General features: G+C 45.4%; 1 protein-coding gene across 2 annotated transcripts in view; it reads right to left on the bottom strand.

Moving 5' to 3' along the window:
- Window positions 1–21,064, bottom strand: part of USP24 (ubiquitin specific peptidase 24) — a 130,115-nt gene that overhangs the window by 14,514 nt on the left and 94,537 nt on the right. For both annotated transcript variants that reach the window (XM_083157587.1, XM_083157588.1), the window contains exons 52-60: window positions 19,741–19,836; window positions 19,547–19,650; window positions 19,200–19,313; window positions 18,806–18,902; window positions 18,607–18,723; window positions 17,906–17,998; window positions 17,703–17,805; window positions 17,428–17,543; window positions 13,892–14,005 (exon numbers count right to left, since the gene is read on the bottom strand). In XM_083157587.1, the coding sequence (XP_083013713.1) occupies window positions 13,892–14,005; window positions 17,428–17,543; window positions 17,703–17,805; window positions 17,906–17,998; window positions 18,607–18,723; window positions 18,806–18,902; window positions 19,200–19,313; window positions 19,547–19,650; window positions 19,741–19,836 (954 nt within the window). The remainder of the gene's footprint in view (window positions 1–13,891; window positions 14,006–17,427; window positions 17,544–17,702; window positions 17,806–17,905; window positions 17,999–18,606; window positions 18,724–18,805; window positions 18,903–19,199; window positions 19,314–19,546; window positions 19,651–19,740; window positions 19,837–21,064) is intronic.

Here is a 21,064-nt window from a genome sequence, read left to right as displayed (position 1 = left end):
GAGCTGTATGCGGAGCATTGTTATTAGTAACATATAACCAGAGCTGTATGCGGAGCATTGTTATTAGTAACATATAACCGGAGCTACATGTGCAGTATTGTTATTTGTAACAGATAACAAGAGCTGAATGCGCAGTATTGTTATTAGTTAGTAATATATAACCAGAGTCACACGTGCAGTATTTTTATTAGTTAGTAACATACAACCAGAGATGAATGCGCAGTATTGTTATTAGTTAGTAACATAGGTTCCCCTCCCCAAACCCAGATATAGTTCATCCACAATAAATTCTAGCCTTTACACAAATTGCTTAATTAGACGCGGTTTCACTTTAAGGGGTAAAAAAACATGTATTATGACATCACAAGTAATATGACATCACAAGTAATATGACATCACAAGTAATATGACATCACAAGTAATATGACATCACAAGTTATATGACATCACAAGGTCATTATAAGCTCCTCCCATGCACAGGCCACTCATTTGCAGTGAATGCAAGGTATAGTATGAATCCTGAGCTCTGTGCATGGAACATTATATTATATTTATTATATGATTGTATTTATTCATTAACATGTAGCCAGAGAGATGCAGGTGCATTTCATAACAATAATTATATTATTAATATTATATGTAGTAATATTTAACCAGAGATGCAGACATATTTCACATTAATATTACTATTAAAATTATTGGTATTTCCAATTATTATATTTATTTAATAACGTATAACTAGCATACTGCAAGCACATTTATGCTTATTATATTTCATGCATTATTATTTATTTAGTAACATATAACCAGCTCGTACGCGCAGTATTGTTATTAGTTAGTAACATATAACCAGCTCGTACGCGCAGTATTGTTATTAGTTAGTAACATATAACCAGAGCTGTATGCGCAGTATTGTTATTAGTTAGTAACATATAGCCAGAGCTGCATGCGCAGTATTGTTATTAGTTAGTAACATATAACCAGAGCTGTACGCGCAGTATTGTTATTAGTTAGTAACATATAACCAGAGCTGTATGCGCAGTATTGTTATTAGTTAGTAACATATAACCAGAGCTGCATGCACAGTATTGTTATTAGTTAGTAACATATAACCAGAGCTGTATGCGCAGTATTGTTATTAGTTAGTAACATATAACCAGAGCTGCAGGCGCAGTATTGTTATTAGTTAGTAACATATAACCAGAGCTGCATGCGCAGTATTGTTATTAGTTAGTAACATATAACCAGAGCTGTATGCGCAGTATTGTTATTAGTTAGTAACATATAACCAGAGCTGCAGGCAGTATTGTTATTAGTTAGTAACATATAACCAGAGCTGCAGGCGCAGTATTGTTATTAGTTAGTAACATATAGCCAGAGCTGCAGGCGCAGTATTGTTATTAGTTAGTAACATATAACCAGAGCTGCATGCGTAGTATTGTTATTAGTTAGTAACATATAACCAGAGCTGCATGCGTAGTATTGTTATTAGTTAGTAACATATAACCAGAGCTGCAGGCGCAGTATTGTTATTAGTTAGTAACATATAACCAGAGCTTCATGTGCAGTAATGTTATTAGTTAGTAACATATAACCCGAGCTGTATGCGCGGTATTGTTATTAGTTAGTAACATATAACTAGAGCTGCAGGCGCAGTATTGTTATTAGTTAGTAACATATAACCAGAGCTTCATGTGCAGTAATGATATTAGTTAGTAACATATAACCAGAGCTTCATGTGCAGTAATGATATTAGTTAGTAACATATAACCAGAGCTGTATGCGCAGTATTGTTATTAGTTAGTAACATATAACCAGAGCTGTATGCGCAGTATTGTTATTAGTTAGTATCATATAACCAGAGCTGTATGCGCAGTATTGTTATTAGTTAGTAACATATAACCAGAGCTGTATGCGCAGTATTGTTATTAGTTAGTAACATATAACCAGAGCTGCATGCGCGGTATTGTTATTAGTTAGTAACATATAACCAGAGCTGTATGCGCAGTATTGTTATTAGTTAGTAACATATAACCAGAGCATCATGCGAGGTATTGTTATTAGTTAGTAACATATAACCAGAGCTGTATGCGCAGTATTGTTATTAGTTAGTAACATATAACCAGAGCATCATGCGCGGTATTGTTATTAGTTAGTAACATATAACCAGAGCTGTATGCGCAGTATTGTTATTAGTTAGTAACATATAACCAGAGCTTCATGTGCAGTATTGTTATTAGTTCGTAACATATAACCAGAGCTGCATGCGCAGTATTGTTATTAGTAACATATAACAAGAGCTGTATGCGGAGCATTGTTATTAGTAACATATAACCAGAGCTGTATGCGGAGCATTGTTATTAGGAACATATAACCGGAGCTACATGTGCAGTATTGTTATTTGTAACAGATAACAAGAGCTGAATGCGCAGTATTGTTATTAGTTAGTAATATATAACCAGAGTCACACGTGCAGTATTTTTATTAGTTAGTAACATACAACCAGAGATGAATGCGCAGTATTGTTATTAGTTAGTAACATAGGTTCCCCTCCCCAAACCCAGATATAGTTCATCCACAATAAATTCTAGCCTTTACACAAATTGCTTAATTAGACGCGGTTTCACTTTAAGGGGAAAAAAACCATGTATTATGACATCACAAGTAATATGACATCACAAGTAATATGACATCACAAGTAATATGACATCACAAGTAATATGACATCACAAGTAATATGACATCACAAGTAATATGACATCACAAGGTCATTATAAGCTCCTCCCATGCACAGGCCACTCATTTGCAGTGAATGCAAGGTATAGTATGAATCCTGAGCTCTGTGCATGGAACATTATATTATATTTATTATATGATTGTATTTATTCATTAACATGTAGCCAGAGAGATGCAGGTGCATTTCATAACAATAATTATATTATTAATATTATATGTAGTAATATTTAACCAGAGATGCAGACATATTTCACATTAATATTACTATTAAAATTATTGGTATTTCCAATTATTATATTTATTTAATAACGTATAACTAGCATACTGCAAGCACATTTATGCTTATTATATTTCATGCATTATTATTTATTTAGTAACATATAACCAGCTCGTACGCGCAGTATTGTTATTAGTTAGTAACATATAACCAGCTCGTACGCGCAGTATTGTTATTAGTTAGTAACATATAACCAGAGCTGTATGCGCAGTATTGTTATTAGTTAGTAACATATAACCAGAGCTGCATGCACAGTATTGTTATTAGTTAGTAACATATAACCAGAGCTGTATGCGCAGTATTGTTATTAGTTAGTAACATATAACCAGAGCTGCAGGCGCAGTATTGTTATTAGTTAGTAACATATAACCAGAGCTGCATGCGCAGTATTGTTATTAGTTAGTAACATATAACCAGAGCTGTATGCACAGTATTGTTATTAGTTAGTAACATATAACCAGAGCTGCAGGCAGTATTGTTATTAGTTAGTAACATATAACCAGAGCTGCAGGCGCAGTATTGTTATTAGTTAGTAACATATAGCCAGAGCTGCATGCGTAGTATTGTTATTAGTTAGTAACATATAACCAGAGCTGTATGCGCAGTATTGTTATTAGTTAGTAACATATAACCAGAGCTTCATGTGCAGTAATGTTATTAGTTAGTAACATATAACCAGAGCTGTATGCGCAGTATTGTTATTAGTTAGTAACATATAACCAGAGCTGTATGCGCAGTATTGTTATTAGTTAGTAACATATAACCAGAGCTGTATGCGCAGTATTGTTATTAGTTAGTATCATATAACCAGAGCTGCAGGCGCAGTATTGTTATTAGTTAGTAGCATATAACCAGAGCTGCATGCGCAGTACTGTTATTAGTTAGTAACATATAACCAGAGCTTCATGTGCAGTAATGTTATTAGTTAGTAACATATAACCCGAGCTGTATGCGCGGTATTGTTATTAGTTAGTAACATATATCCAGAGCAGCATGCGCAGTACTGTTATTAGTTAGTAACATATAACTAGAGCTGCAGGCGCAGTATTGTTATTAGTTAGTAACATATAACCAGAGCATCATGCGCGGTATTGTTATTAGTTAGTAACATATAACCAGAGCTGTATGCGCAGTATTGTTATTAGTTAGTAACATATAACCAGAGCTTCATGTGCAGTATTGTTATTAGTTCGTAACATATAACCAGAGCTGCATGCGCAGTATTGTTATTAGTAACATATAACCAGAGCTGCATGCGGAGCATTGTTATTAGTAACATATAACCAGAGCTGTATGCGGAGCATTGTTATTAGTAACATATAACCAGAGCTGTATGCGGAGCATTGTTATTAGTAACATATAACCGGAGCTACATGTGCAGTATTGTTATTTGTAACAGATAACAAGAGCTGAATGCGCAGTATTGTTATTAGTTAGTAATATATAACCAGAGTCACACGTGCAGTATTTTTATTAGTTAGTAACATACAACCAGAGATGAATGCGCAGTATTGTTATTAGTTAGTAACATAGGTTCCCCTCCCCAAACCCAGATATAGTTCATCCACAATAAATTCTAGCCTTTACACAAATTGCTTAATTAGACGCGGTTTCACTTTAAGGGGGAAAAAAACATGTATTATGACATCACAAGTAATATGACATCACAAGTAATATGACATCACAAGTAATATGACATCACAAGGTCATTATAAGCTCCTCCCATGCACAGGCCACTCATTTGCAGTGAATGCAAGGTATAGTATGAATCCTGAGCTCTGTGCATGGAACATTATATTATATTTATTATATGATTGTATTTATTCATTAACATGTAGCCAGAGAGATGCAGGTGCATTTCATAACAATAATTATATTATTAATATTATATGTAGTAATATTTAACCAGAGATGCAGACATATTTCACATTAATATTACTATTAAAATTATTGGTATTTCCAATTATTATATTTATTTAATAACGTATAACTAGCATACTGCAAGCACATTTATGCTTATTATATTTCATGCATTATTATTTATTTAGTAACATATAACCAGCTCGTACGCGCAGTATTGTTATTAGTTAGTAACATATAACCAGCTCGTACGCGCAGTATTGTTATTAGTTAGTAACATATAACCAGAGCTGTATGCGCAGTATTGTTATTAGTTAGTAACATATAACCAGAGCTGCATGCACAGTATTGTTATTAGTTAGTAACATATAACCAGAGCTGTATGCGCAGTATTGTTATTAGTTAGTAACATATAACCAGAGCTGCAGGCGCAGTATTGTTATTAGTTAGTAACATATAACCAGAGCTGCATGCGCAGTATTGTTATTAGTTAGTAACATATAACCAGAGCTGTATGCGCAGTATTGTTATTAGTTAATAACATATAACCAGAGCTGCAGGCAGTATTGTTATTAGTTAGTAACATATAACCAGAGCTGCAGGCGCAGTATTGTTATTAGTTAGTAACATATAGCCAGAGCTGCAGGCGCAGTATTGTTATTAGTTAGTAACATATAACCAGAGCTGCATGCGTAGTATTGTTATTAGTTAGTAACATATAACCAGAGCTGCAGGCGCAGTATTGTTATTAGTTAGTAACCTATAACCAGAGCTGTATGCGCAGTATTGTTATTAGTTAGTAACATATAACCAGAGCTTCATGTGCAGTAATGTTATTAGTTAGTAACATATAACCAGAGCTGTATGCGCAGTATTGTTATTAGTTAGTAACATATAACCAGAGCTGCATGCGTAGTATTGTTATTAGTTAGTAACATATAACCAGAGCTGTATGCGCAGTATTGTTATTAGTTAGTAACATATAACCAGAGCTTCATGTGCAGTAATGTTATTAGTTAGTAACATATAACCAGAGCTGTATGCGCAGTATTGTTAGTTAGTAACATATAACCAGAGCTGTATGCGCAGTATTGTTATTAGTTAGTAACATATAACCAGAGCTGTATGCGCAGTATTGTTATTAGTTAGTATCATATAACCAGAGCTGCAGGCGCAGTATTGTTATTAGTTAGTAGCATATAACCAGAGCTGCATGCGAAGTACTGTTATTAGTTAGTAACATATAACCAGAGCTTCATGTGCAGTAATGTTATTAGTTAGTAACATATAACCCGAGCTGTATGCGCGGTATTGTTATTAGTTAGTAACATATATCCAGAGCTGCATGCGCAGTACTGTTATTAGTTAGTAACATATAACTAGAGCTGCAGGCGCAGTATTGTTATTAGTTAGTAACATATAACCAGAGCTTCATGTGCAGTAATGTTATTAGTTAGTAACATATAACCAGAGCTGTATGCGCAGTATTGTTATTAGTTAGTAACATATAACCAGAGCTGTATGCGCAGTATTGTTATTAGTTAGTATCATATAACCAGAGCTGTATGCGCAGTATTGTTATTAGTTAGTAACATATAACCAGAGCTGTATGCGCAGTATTGTTATTAGTTAGTAACATATAACCAGAGCTGCATGCGCGGTATTGTTATTAGTTAGTAACATATAACCAGAGCTGTATGCGCAGTATTGTTATTAGTTAGTAACATATAACCAGAGCATCATGCGAGGTATTGTTATTAGTTAGTAACATATAACCAGAGCTGTATGCGCAGTATTGTTATTAGTTAGTAACATATAACCAGAGCATCATGCGCGGTATTGTTATTAGTTAGTAACATATAACCAGAGCTGTATGCGCAGTATTGTTATTAGTTAGTAACATATAACCAGAGCTTCATGTGCAGTATTGTTATTAGTTCGTAACATATAACCAGAGCTGCATGCGCAGTATTGTTATTAGTAACATATAACAAGAGCTGTATGCGGAGCATTGTTATTAGTAACATATAACCAGAGCTGTATGCGGAGCATTGTTATTAGTAACATATAACCGGAGCTACATGTGCAGTATTGTTATTTGTAACAGATAACAAGAGCTGAATGCGCAGTATTGTTATTAGTTAGTAATATATAACCAGAGTCACACGTGCAGTATTTTTATTAGTTAGTAACATACAACCAGAGATGAATGCGCAGTATTGTTATTAGTTAGTAACATAGGTTCCCCTCCCCAAACCCAGATATAGTTCATCCACAATAAATTCTAGCCTTTACACAAATTGCTTAATTAGACGCGGTTTCACTTTAAGGGAAAAAAAAACATGTATTATGACATCACAAGTAATATGACATCACAAGTAGTATGACATCACAAGTAATATGACATCACAAGTAATATGACATCACAAGTAATATGACATCACAAGTAAATATGACATCACAATGCTATTGTAAGCACCTCCCATGCACTGGCCACTCATTTGCAGAGAAGTGAATGCAAGGTATAGTATGAATCCTGAGCTCTGTGCATGGAACATTATATTATATTATATGATAGTATTTATTTAGTAACATGTAGCCAGAGAGATGCAGGTGCATTTCTTAACAATAATTATATTATTAGTATTATATGTAGTAATATATAACTAGAGATGCAGACATATTTCTCATTAATATTACTATTACAATTATTGGTATTACCAATTATTATATTTGTTTAATAACAAGTGTCCCAAGGCACCCCAGGGTAAGAACCACTGCCATCGAGACTCTCTCAGCCGGTAGGGTAGGAAAGTGCTGCTGTAGGTGCCCCTTTGTAATGATCAATTGTTATATCTGAATTGCTGTCAATAATTTATATATCTTTTATTTGTATAGTGTCGGTAAACAGACTGAGAAGGCCATAAATAAAATAAATCACAGAGACTGCCGCGGCCCCTAGGGCCATCTGATCGGCTATGGCCAATTCAAGGATACCAAAGATGAAGCCCCGAGTACGATCGGTGCCAAAAGAACAAGCTATAGGGAGGCTGCCAGTCCCACAAGCGTTATCGGATAGGCAGTATAATCCTCCATCCCGCATCCCTGTGCGAATGCCGCAAGTGCCCCAGATATCAACGGAGAGGGCGTGTTCTCGACCATCCCGGCTACCAGTGATGAAGCCAAGAATAAGATCAGTGCCAAAAGACCCAGCGATAGGGAGACTGCCAGTCCCACGAGCACTATCGGATAGGCAGTACAATCCCCCATGCCGCATCCCTGTGCGGATGCCTCCAGTGCCCCAAATAACTAAGAGGGTGTGTGTTCCACCATCGCGGATACCAGTGATGAAGCTGCGAATAAGATCAGTGCCAAAAGACAGAGCGATAGGGAGGCTGCCTGTCCCACGAGCATTATGGGATAGGCAATATAATCCCCCATGCCGCATCCCTGTGCAGATGCCGCCAGTGCCCCAAAAAACAACCAAGAGGGTGCGCGCTCCACCATCGCGGATACCTGTGATGAAGCCGCGACAAGAACATGGCAAGCAGCAAGTGCCTCAGATACAGCTGGCACCTGTGAGGCTGCAACCACCAACTGAGAGGGTAAACGCTACACCATCTCGCATCCCCGTGAGGAGGGCATCAGTGCCTAAAATAGAAGCTGCGATGGCACCCGCAACAAACACCAGTGCTGAGGCTACCAATGGACCTTCCAAAATCAATAGTGGTCCATTCAGAAGGAACAACACATACATCGTAAAGCGTTCCAGCAGGCCAAATATGACAAGCATTGTGGAAGACACCAACACTCCCACATTCAGAAGGAACAACACATACATCGTAAAGCGTTCCAGCAGGCCAAATATGACAAGCATTGTGGAAGACACCAACACTCCCACATTCAGAAGGAACAACACATACATAATAAAGCGTTCCAGCAGGCCTATGATTAGCATTGAGGAAGGCACCAACACTCCCATCGGGTCAAGCATTACTGAGGTCGTCAACACCCAGAGCACAGAGGAGGCCACCAACGCACCTGCAAATAACTGCGCCCCCAGAAACACCAAGAAAGGGGCCATAAGATCATTCTTTATAAGGGCCATCAGAGACCTCTCGCCCCTGCAGGATAACATCTACCATCTCAGCATATTTGGGATGTGGTGCGGAGAACATCTAACCGCACCAAGCTTATAAAATGGGAATCTCCACCGAAGCTATGATGAAGATTATATACACCACCGTCCCTACAGGAGCCATCACCACTCCTCAGTCATCATCACTGGAAACTGACACCACCATAACGTTTGGTAAAGCATGGTGGCTTCTGTAATGCCACTTGAGCCTTTACCTAAGGTTATGGTGGTGTCAGTCTCCAGTGATGATGACTGAGGGGTGGTGATGTCTCCTGTAGTGACTGTGGTGTCAATTATTATTATTGTAGCATAGTACCATAATAAAGCATCCTGCACCTCGGGTCAAGCATTACTGAGGTCGTCAACACCCAGAGCACAGAGGAGGCCACCAACGCACCTGCAAATAACTGCGCCCCCAGAAACACCAAGAAAGGGGCCATAAGATCATTCTTTAAAAGGGCCATCAGAGAACTCTCGCCCCTGCAGGATAACATCTACCATCTCAGCATATTTGGGATGTGGTGCGGAGAACATCTAACCGCACCAAGCTTATAAAATGGGAATCTCCACCGAAGCTACGATGAAGATTATATACACCACCGTCACTACAGGAGCCATCACCACTCCTCAGTCATCATCACTGGAAACTGACACCCCCATAACGTTTGGTAAAGCATGGTGGCTTCTGTAATGCCACTTGAGCCTTTACCTAAGGTTATGGTGGTGTCAGTCTCCAGTGATGATGACTGAGGGGTGGTGATGTCTCCTGTAGTGACTGTGGTGTCAATTATTATTATTGTAGCATAGTACCATAATAAAGCATCCTGCACCTATTGTACCTGTGTTCTTGTGTTTTATGTACTCTGGAAATGTACTTCCAAAATATAAAGGTATCATTACATGTATAATGTGGCATAATACACGGCTTATTAAGTGTACAGTACATCTGGCTGGGTCTCATCCTAGCCTTCTGGTTATCCTCACTGCTACCCCTTCTGTGTTCTCCTGTCTATCTGGGGTTACAGAGAAGTTCTGACACTTACTCATTTTCTGATTTATTCCTATATAAGTATTAAGAGGGTGAGAGGGTTAGGGGCAGGCAGTACTGGGGGTGGTGTGAGGGTTAGGGGCAGACAGTGCTGGGGGTGGTGAGAGGGTTAGGGGCAGACAGTGCTGGGGGTGGTGAGAGGATTAGGGGCAGACAGTGCTGAGGGTGGTGAGAGGGTTAGGGTCAGGCAGTGCTGGGGGTGGTGAGAGGGTTAGGGGCAGGCAGCAGTGGGGGTGGTGAGAGGGTTAGGGGCAGGCAGTGCTGGGGGTGGTGAGAGGGTTAGGGGCAGGCAGTAGTGGGGGTGGTGAGAGGGTTAGGGGCAGGCAGTGCTGGGGGCGATGAAAGGGCTAGAGGCAGGCAGTACTGGGGGTGGTGAGAGGGTTAGGGGCAGGCAGTGCTGGGGGTGGTGAGAGGGTTAGGGGCAGGCAGTAGTGGGGGTGGTGAGAGGGTTAGGGGCAGGCAGTGCTGGGGGCGATGAAAGGGCTAGGGGCAGGCAGTACTGGGGGTGGTGAGAGGGTTAGGAGCAGGCAGTGCTGGGGTGGTGAGAGGGTTAGGGGCAGGCAGTGCTGGGGGTGGTGAGAGGGTTAGGAGCAGGCAGTGCTGGGGGTGGTGAGAGGGTAAAGGGCAGGCAGTGCTGGGGGTGGTGAGAGGGTTAGGGGCAGGCAATACTGGGGGTGGTGAGAGGGTTAGGAGCAGGCAGTGCTGGGGGTGGTGAGAGGGTTAGGGGCAGGCAGTGCTGGGGGTGGTGAGAGGGTTAGGAGCAGGCAGTGCTGGGGGTGGTGAGAGGGTTAGGAGCAGGCAGTGCTGGGGGTGGTGAGAGGGCTAGGGGCAGGCAGTGCTGGGGGTGGTGAGAGGGTTAGGAGCAGGCAGTGCTGGGGGTGGTGAGTGCTGGGGGTGGTGAGAGGGTTATGGGCAGGCAGTGCTGGGGGTGGTGAGAGGGTTAGGGGCAGGCAGTGCTGGGGGTGGTGAGGGTTAGGGGCAGGCAGTGCTGGGGGTGGTGAGAGGGCTAGGGGCAGGCAGTGCTGGGGGTGGTGAGAGGGTTAGGGGCAGGCAGTAGTGGGGGTGGTGAGAGGGTTAGGGGCAGGCAGTGCTGGGGGTGGTGAGAGGGTTAGGGGCAGGCAGTAGTGGGGGTGGTGAGAGGGTTAGGGGCAGGCAGTGCTGGGGGCGATGAAAGGGCTAGGGGCAGGCAGTACTGGGGGTGGTGAGAGGGTTAGGAGCAGGCAGTGCTGGGGTGGTGAGAGGGTTAGGGGCAGGCAGTGCTGGGGGTGGTGAGAGGGTTAGGAGCAGGCAGTGCTGGGGGTGGTGAGAGGGTAAAGGGCAGGCAGTGCTGGGGGTGGTGAGAGGGTTAGGGGCAGGCAGTACTGGTGGTGGTGAGAGGGTTAGGAGCAGGCAGTGCTGGGGGTGGTGAGAGGGTTAGGGGCAGGCAGTGCTGGGGGTGGTGAGAGGGTTAGGGGCAGGCAGTGCTGGGGGTGGTGAGAGGGTTAGGAGCAGGCAGTGCTGGGGGTGGTGAGAGGGTTAGGAGCAGGCAGTGCTGGGGGTGGTGAGAGGGCTAGGGGCAGGCAGTGCTGGGGGTGGTGAGAGGATTAGGAGCAGGCAGTGCTGGGGGTGGTGAGAGGGTTAGGGGCAGGCAGTGCTGGGGGTGGTGAGAGGGTTATGGGCAGGCAGTGCTGGGGGTGGTGAGAGGGTTAGGAGCAGGCAGTGCTGGGGGTGGTGAGAGGGCTAGGGGCAGGCAGTGCTGGGGGTGGTGAGAGGGTTAGGGGCAGGCAGTGCTGGGGGTGGTGAGAGGGTTAGGGGCAGGCAGTGCTGGGGGTGGTGAGAGGGTTAGGAGCAGGCAGTGCTGGGGGTGGTGAGAGGGTAAAGGGCAGGCAGTGCTGGGGGTGGTGAGAGGGTTAGGGGCAGGCAGTGCTGGTGGTGGTGAGAGGGTTAGGGGCAGGCAGTGCTGGGGGTGGTGAGAGGGTTAGGGGCAGGCAGTGCTGGGGGTGGTGAGAGGGTTAGGGGCAGGCAGTGCTGGGGGTGGTGAGAGGGTTAGGGGCAGGCAGTGCTGGGGGTGGTGAGAGGGTTAGGAGCAGGCAGTGCTGGGGGTGGTGAGAGGGTAAAGGGCAGGCAGTGCTGGGGGTGGTGAGAGGGTTAGGGGCAGGCAGTGCTGGTGGTGGTGAGAGGGTTAGGAGCAGGCAGTGCTGGGGTGGTGAGAGGGTTAGGGGCAGGCAGTGCTGGGGGTGGTGAGAGGGTTAGGGGCAGGCAGTGCTGGGGGTGGTGAGAGGGTTAGGGGCAGGCAGTGCTGGGGGTGGTGAGAGGGTTAGGAGCAGGCAGTGCTGGGGGTGGTGAGAGGGTTAGGAGCAGGCAGTGCTTGGGGTGGTGAGAGGGCTAGGGGCAGGCAGTGCTGGGGGTGGTGAGAGGGTTAGGAGCAGGCAGTGCTGGGGGTGGTGAGAGGGTTAGGGGCAGGCAGTGCTGGGGGTGGTGAGAGGGTTAGGGGCAGGCAGTGCTGGGGGTGGTGAGAGGGTTATGGGCAGGCAGTGCTGGGGGTGGTGAGAGGGCTAGGAGCAGGCAGTGCTGGGGGCAGGTAAGGGATAAGAGTGGATATTGCTGGGGCAGTGCTGGGAGTGGGGAGAGGAATATAAGTATATATCAGCTGGGGCAGTACTGGGAGTAAGTGATTGCGATATCGGCCGATATATCGATGCGATCCGAAGCGATTTTTGACCTGTTCATAATGATTTTATATAGTGTGGCGAGCGCAGTAATGTGCGTCCGCTCGCCACACTATATAAAATCAACTCCATGCGTAGTGGATAGTGGGGTTATGAACAGGTCAAAAATTACTTCGGATGGCATTGATATATCGGCCAATATTACATCTGATATATCGGCCGATATCGCATTCAATATATCGGGCACCGTGAAAATACACAAGTACCGAAACCCTCACTTACAAAAATTGGGGTCCTACCTGACCTTGGTCCAAACGGAATGACAGATCTTAATAATCATTCCTTTCACACCCCACCCCTCTTTGCACATACCAGGCATCCTTCCCCAAAGCCCCAGCATGGCAAATATGGCCTCCTTCCCCATACCCAATAATGAAGGTGCCGGAGGCGGGTGATGAGCTGCAGCTGGGCACAGACATCCCTGGCATATAATAGAAATGGTGCGCACGCAGGCCCGGGCAGAGCGGGTCCCAAGGGATGCCCCCATCCTGGAGAAGTGAGTCTCATAGTCTGGTAAATACGTGCTATAGGGTGTATTTGTGATCAACGTAGTACAGATCCAATTGCGACCCGCCAGCAGCCACGCCAGCGAGGAGACTGAGACGCGCGTGCGTCTCACGCGCGTCTCCGTCGCTGGCGCGATGGAAACCCTGTCCGTCTCCGCCTCAGGGAGACGGACAGGGTTAGGGGGGGTGCGGGCAGGCGGCGGGGACCCCGGGTTACCGCCGGCAAGCCGGCGGGGACCTGGGGAAACGTATGGAAGCGCCGTCGGAAGGGGACGCGCGCGCGTCCCCTTCTCACGATCGCCATGGCGCTGGCGTGGGATGGCGGCTGGCGACGCCAGCGCCATCCCCTGCCAAGATGGGAAAAGACCCATCTGTATATAGAAATAAATACATATACAGCCAAGACAATTCATTGAAGTTTAGTTAAATATTGCACCCAAAAAGAACAGTCGCTGTGGGCGGCGTTGGCATTTTAACGGATATTTTGAGGATCTCACAGCAACGTTGGCACTCAGAGTTTAATAAAAAAGTTCACTTGGCAATTTTCACACCGATTTTGATAAGTTACCTTGTCACTCAAAGGGTTAAAAAAGAATAGAAGCGAGGATTCTGTGGTACCTTAATGAAGTGCAGCGTGGTGAGGGAGAAGCGCTCGTTACAGAAGCAGCAATACACCAGCATCTCGATGAGAACAGAGAGCGACCCAGGCAGCTCCCTCATTGCAAACATCACCTAGAACAGGGACAGACACAAACAAGCCAGTATTAACAGATGAAACCGCTTCTTATATAAAACACTTTCTAAATCTATTGATCTCGGGCTGTTTGGTTAAAGCTTTATCGGTACTTGTTTCCTATCTGGGCGCCCACGATCATAATCGCGGTCATCGGGGGTAAAAATCGCGGGCATCGCGGGTAAATTGCGATGCCCGCGATGACCGCGATCTTCCCATAGGGAACAATGTTAAAAAGGCTGATTGACCGCGATTTTACTGTTAAATCCCTCAATGGACCCGATTTGGGGCCAAATAGGCCAAATTAACCCTTAAATGTCCCCCCAAATTTTTTACGCCACCCCACGATCCACGCCAACCCGAAGCGTGGCGAGTGCAGCGAGCCCGCGAGGGGCGGCGGTACGCGTCCTCCGACCTTTTCATGCCCTACTATCCACTAGGGCGTGGAGTGAGAATAGAATAGTGTGGCGAGCGCAGCGAGCCACCGAGCCCGAAGCGTGGCGAGCGCAGCGAGCCCCGCGAGGGGACGCGGATACCTTCACAGGTAGACGCGTCCCCTCGCGGGCTTCACAGGTGTCCGCGTCGCGGGGCTCGATGCGCTCGCCACGCTTCGGGCTCGGTGGCTCGCTGCGCTCGCCACACTATTCTATTCTCACTCCACGCCCTAGTGGATAGTAGGGCATGAAAAGGTCGGAGGACGCGTACCGCTGCGCTCGCCACGCTTCGGGTTGGCGTGGATCGTGGGGTGGCGTTAAAAATTTGGGGGGACATTTAAGGGTTAATTGGGGCTATTTGGGCTCTGTGGCCCATTTAACATTGATTCCTATGGGCAAATTGGGTGCATTGAGGCATTTAACAGTAAAATCGTGGCCATCGGGCCTTTTAACATTGATTTCTATGGGAAATCGGGAGCATCGCGTCGCGGGCATCGCGGGTACATTTATGGCCGGCCGCGACGCGACCGACACGATTTCCATGTTTAACATGGGTTTCAATGGGAAATCGCGGGCATCGCGTCGGTCGCGTCCAGACATAAATGTACCCGCGATGCCCGCGACGGGCGCCCAGATAGGAAACAAGTACCGCTTTATCTCCTTCCACTTTCTACAAACTTTGATACATTTCCACTATGGTCACAAAAAATTGGAACTTCTAAAGCTTCTCCCTCCTCTGTATTCCACATTCTGCAGGAATTTTTTTTCTTTATCAAATCCCCCAAAAAACAGAACCAGATACAAAACAAAAAAATATCATCACAAAACCTTGTATTTGGTTGGTGCTCGCAGGTTCAACCAAAGGACTCAAGATTTAGGTAAATACAAAATCATTCTGGTATGAACCCCTGTGGCCGGGTCAATGAAATTACTATGGTTCACTTGAAAATACTGATAACCAGCCAGTTCCAGGTGTTCAGTGCTGTACGCCCTCCCGCAGTCTGTATAAATAGTGGTGAATGGCTCAACATTTTCAATTACAGCAAAGTGGTGGCATCACGTCTGGGCACCATTGGTGCAGTTTCCTGACAAATTCCCCCCAAAATCCACTGCTGTGGTAACGTACGACTGACATTGCTTTTACGCTTGACAAACAAGCTCTCATTGACCTCCACGATGTGCCCTGGACCGCGATACGCCGCTGTGGCTGCGCCATGAGGTCCATGGTGCAAGCCTACCACATCCATCTGTTATACAGGACCACTGTCTTCTTTGATATCTCCAGCTGTTGCTCACGGTAGTTGATGGGTGTGAGCTCCTGGGCCCAGGAAGAGATGAAGCGCACCAAGGTGACAAAAGAAACCAGTGGGCCGCTCTGAGGCTCACCTTGAGACGTCATGGTTCCATCTGGCACCGCCATATACACTGCTTCACTGACAGCCGCATAGCGCGCACATTAGCGCAATTCTGCGTCAGCGGAAGGAGATCATGCTGCTGGAAGAAGGGGATAGCCTCCTCCTCCGTCTGAGGCAAGCTGAACATGTTAATAGATACAGCCATTTGCGATACTTCCGATACTTCCCCAGCAGCTCTGAGGGATGCTTCCATTACTGTCAGAAAATCACCTCAGAATGATTCTGAGAGGATCTGACAGGGAGCGGGAATGACAGGGAGCGGTACTGAAATCGCATCGCATGCCACTATAACGTGATATGCGATGCGATTTCAGTACAGTACCATACATACTGAAAATGGGCGCCGTGCTAGGAAACAAGTACCAGCAAAAGTTAGGAAAGCAGCCTTAGAAACTGCTAACTTAGCCACAATTGTATCCAGTTTGGACATAAACAAGAAGGAACCCTCGATGGGATGCGTTTCTAAGATTTTCCTAGAGTCAGTGTCCGCTGTCCAAGAGTGCAGCCAAAAGGACCTCCATGCTGACACACGGGAGGTTAGGGAGGCAGTATCAAGTGCTGCCTCCCATAAGTAGAGTGCGACCTAATGTACCATCTTAATGGTAGGAAACAGGTTTTCCATGGGCACGCACTTCGGCTGCATCAGCAGCTAGAGTAGTTGCCCATTCCACCATGGCCTAAGCCACCCAGGCTGAAGCCAGGGCAGGCCTAGCTACCACACCTGCAGTGGTGTAAATGAGTTTTAGGAAGTTCTCCAACTTCCGATCTGCCGGGTCCTTAAGGGTCGCAGTTGGAATGGGCAGAGTAGAGGATTGCACTAGCTGAGCGACATGTGCTTCCACCTTGGGAGCCATTTCCCAGCAGACTCTCTCCTCCTGAGGGAGGAGATAAAGGGAGTCCAAACGTCTAGGCAGTGTCAACTTCCTATTTGGTACTTTCCGAGATGATTTTTTTTCCAAGTCTTCAGACAGGAGTCCACTTACGGTCTTTGAAAATAGGGCAGAGAATTTAGGTGGTTCAGCAGAGTCTGCTAAATTAAGGGCCTCTTTTATCGCAGTGACTAAGGCCACCACATCAATGTGTGACAGGGCTTTCTTGGCTGAGTTGTTGTCCTCGTCAGCATCCGCATCTACTATTTTGCCCTGTTCCTCCTCATCCTGTTCATCCTCACAATCAATGGGCAGAGATGAAGAGCTTTCCCTGCCCGTAGCCCTGCCCTTATCAGGCCTACCCTGTAGGGTTTTTTGTAAGCCCTGGACAGAGGCAGATAATGAGCTCATCCTCCAGTTGCGTCTGGCGTGAGCAATCTGAAGTCATACTTGTTACAGCGATCTTCTGGAAGGCGGACACATGTATGCAAACGCTGGGAAGGGCAGAGCAGAAGGAATATCTTTGGTTGCGGGATAAAACCTGGCCATATAGAATACCCTGCATCAGTACCTATATACCATGACGCTGTGATGGCAATTAATTAAATGATGTGCTTATTAAACATTTATTATGATCCTAAAATAATCAAGCAGTATTTTTACAAGTCGCAAATATGCAAAATTAAATGAGGTAGACACGCACCTCCAGCAGGTAAGACTTTCCTTCCGGGGTAAACATCAAAGCTTCAACTTCTGAGTGGAGCGCCAGCAGAGGACCAGGCGTGTTTAGCGTTGGATGACACCTGAATACGCCGGGAGCTGTAGAAGATTACAGTGGTTATATATCTAGCGGAGTCCCTGTAAGTGGGAGTTCCCATTCTGCTGACATTAATAAGTGCTAATTACTGTACTAAGCATTTCGGAAACTGTAAAAGCTGGGGGAGACCAGACTAAATAAAGAAAAAAAGCACGGCTTACCGACAGTCCGATGGGGGGAAATATCGGAATATAGGACCAGCAATGCTATGGTGTTATGTAGGAAGCCAAACTCCCGAGCTTGTGCCGGACTCCAGCGGCGATTCTAGGAACAGACGGAATTGTTAAAGGAAAGCCAGTGGAGTTCCAGTTATAACAGGTCGCAGTGCTAGAACATAACTATAGCCGCATTCCCAGCTGGTTACCTGGTTGTTCTTCCGATTGGGGCCAAGCAGGAAATTGATGAAATGTCGCAGAGCCGAGTATTTCAAGAGGAGATCAACAGCCCGAACCCCTTGCTGCATTTTGTAGAAGAAAACAAATAATATGCTCAATAATGCAGGGGAACAATGTACGCCTTTATCTAATTATGGCTAACTACGAAGCACCTCTAAGTGGTGAACTATCAACCGTGACCACTAGAGGCCAAGTGTCTGATAAAATTACTCCTTTGTGTGCTTAAAGACGCCATAACAGAAAGTGAAAGCAATTTCTGCGGGGACTTATCTGTTTCTAAGTTGTTGGATATGGAGAGAGGGAGCTGTGAAAACAGATATTGGACGTAGGAACAGACAGGTAATGAAGGTGGGTTGGGGAGTTTGTGGACTAAAAATTGTCACAGCTCAAAAGTGAACGTACGTTGCAGAAGCTGTTATTTTGATGGGCTTTTAACTAGTACAGTATATAATTATACAGAAACTGATGTTGAATAATGAAAATACAGCATTAGACCCTCACATTACAGACCTTATTCTTATCTGGACACAGTATTTTGTATGGCTATAAAGCCTGCAGTTATTAGCGAGAACCGGGGTATAGAGGGAGGTGCTTCCATTTGGTTCCCATATCAATGAGTATGTGCCTATATTACAGAAGGAGGAAGTACTGGCCACTCCCACATTCTTACCTTCTGCAGGAAGTTGTTGAAGAGGAAGAAGTACTGAGCACAGTTCTTGCAGCTCTCCGGCACATCTTTATCTAGCAGACTGAGGAGCATTTCGATCAGCAGGTGGACACCATTCACCTGGAAGAACGGCCGTTAACAGACAGATACTAGAATTTCCCTGCTTTTAGTACCTCGCAGCAGAAGGGAAGGTGCTCATTACCTTGTCTTTGTGAAGCAACGCCCCATCCAAGGTCTTTTCTAGGACGGTTGCCACGGCACAACGCACCTCCCGGACACAGGACTCCAGCAAGAAGACTCTTTGTAAAATAAAACACAGTTCTGTGTAAAGACGGTATAATTTACTTGGAATCTTCACATGCCGTCTTCCAGGTCTAAGCGACAGTAGGGCGGTGCTCTGTCTGGGTCAGGAAATGGTGAGCGAGGCTTGCAGAAATGCAAAATACTGGGTTCTAAACCAGGGTCAGTGACCTCACAGCAGCTTAACTGATATTTCGGTCTATTAACCTGCGTAAGGTCCCTAAAGATTTCAATGATAAATATTATAACAAGGACTGTGGTGGGAACTCAGTTGCGACCGGACGATCGGTACTTACTTCACAAGTTCTCGACCCTCAGAGCTGACAAAGTACTCCACGAGCCATTGACACGCCTCGCAGCTCTTGGAGACCAAGGCTTCAATGGTGGCGATCCATTCCTCGGTGTCAACCCTAAAACCAAGACACAATGGAAACTTGGCGGTTGATACATGAGCCGTACAATGTAGTCACTGCCTCCAAGACAGGCTTATTGAGGGGGGCTGTCTGATTTGCCGGAGTGTGAAGCGAGCTAACTGGGATAACTGGATAGCCCCCGGCAAGCCCACAATCAGCGATACCCGTTCATCCTGTACACTGCCAGCAATATTCTCAACCAGTGTATATATCTGCAGCGATTTCCTTACCTGAGTTTCCGCTTTGTCCGGAGATAGGTGTGAAAGAGGAACTGGATGGCCAGCTGTGCACTGACCTTGGCCATGGGAGGATAATCAGGATGCTTGAGCTTGGTCTGCACGAAATGATGACAGTTTGGTAACACATAGCACAGGTATGATACAAGACTGATGTAAAACAATTATGAAACCAAAGAGCTACTTACTGCATTCACAGAAGCCAGAGACAGCACAAAGCTGAAATAGTCGCTGTTGTAAATATCCCTGTTCTTCATAAACTTCAGATTCTCATCTCTCACCATCTAGAAATAAACACATTGTTACAAATGACGGGTCGCCCCCTCTTGACCAGCGTTCTTGGTGAGTTTCACCCCCATTATGGAGCAGATCCACTTTAACAGATCGCAGCTTCTCAACACAGAGCAGATTGTGGCCATGTGATCTGGCGACTCAGAACTCTGATCAGTGGATAGGCAGCATCAAACACAGTCTATACCATCAGCAGATGAGCACAATAAAAAACTGAGATTTATGTCTTACCTGTTAAATCTCTTTCTTCGAGGACGTCAGGGGCCACAGGGATTACATTGGGTAGAGAGTGAGGTCACGACCTTTCCAGCACCAGAAAGGATAAAACTTCTGGACTGCCCAGAGACAGCCCTGGCTCCTCCCTCCTCTAGGCTAGCTTACTTTCAGTTTTTCCCAAAGCCAGGCAGGAGACAAGATAGAAGGAAGAGAAACCCATACAGTAACATATTCAACCAATATATGTGTGTGTGGTTGCTCAACAGAGGAACCATAACTGTGACATGTGTAAGTACCTCAACAAAGGAACTTTTAACTAAGTTCACTCAACGGAGGAACTATGAACTTCAATACCATGAAGCAGGCGCGGCAGGGAGGGATCCCTGTGGCCCCTGACGTCCTCGAAGAAAGAGATTTAACAGGTAAGACATAAATCTCAGTTTCTTCTGCGGCAGACGTCAGGGGCCAGAGGGATTACATTGGGATGTCCTAAAGCAGCCACCTAAGGGTGGGGACGCGCCTGTGCCGCGGCCAGTATATTCTGGCCGAATGCCGAGTTCTGAGAGGCAAACATAACAAACGCAAAAAAGCGTAAGAAATCGTTGGCAGACGACAAAGTTGCCGCCTTGCCAAGTTGCTCTGCCGTTGCACCACCTGTAAAAGCCCGAAACACACCCACAGATGTAGTGGAATGAGCCCGTACCCCTGCAAGAACAGGGAGTGAGGTGAACAAGGAATCCTGCTTGATAAACGACCGCAGATATCGGCTGGCAATAGTCTGCATGGTAGCAGACCAGCCACTCTTATGAATTCTCTAGTGGATAAAGAGAGAGTCAGATGGCCAAAGTATTACAGCGTGATGTACATAGACGTGCAAAGCACAGACCATCTCCAGTTGATTGCTGCCTAGGAGAGACCGCCGGCCTACAAAGGGCAGGGATCACTATCTCTTGGATGACCTGAAATTCAGGAACCACCTTGTGAGGTGTAAAGTAATGTTTCAAA

This window comes from Crinia signifera, chromosome 8 (genome assembly GCF_055691185.1).
Source record: "Crinia signifera chromosome 8, ASM5569118v1, whole genome shotgun sequence".
In the NCBI taxonomy this organism is placed as follows: domain Eukaryota; kingdom Metazoa; phylum Chordata; class Amphibia; order Anura; family Myobatrachidae; genus Crinia; species Crinia signifera.
This window is presented reverse-complemented; position numbering and strand designations above follow the sequence as displayed.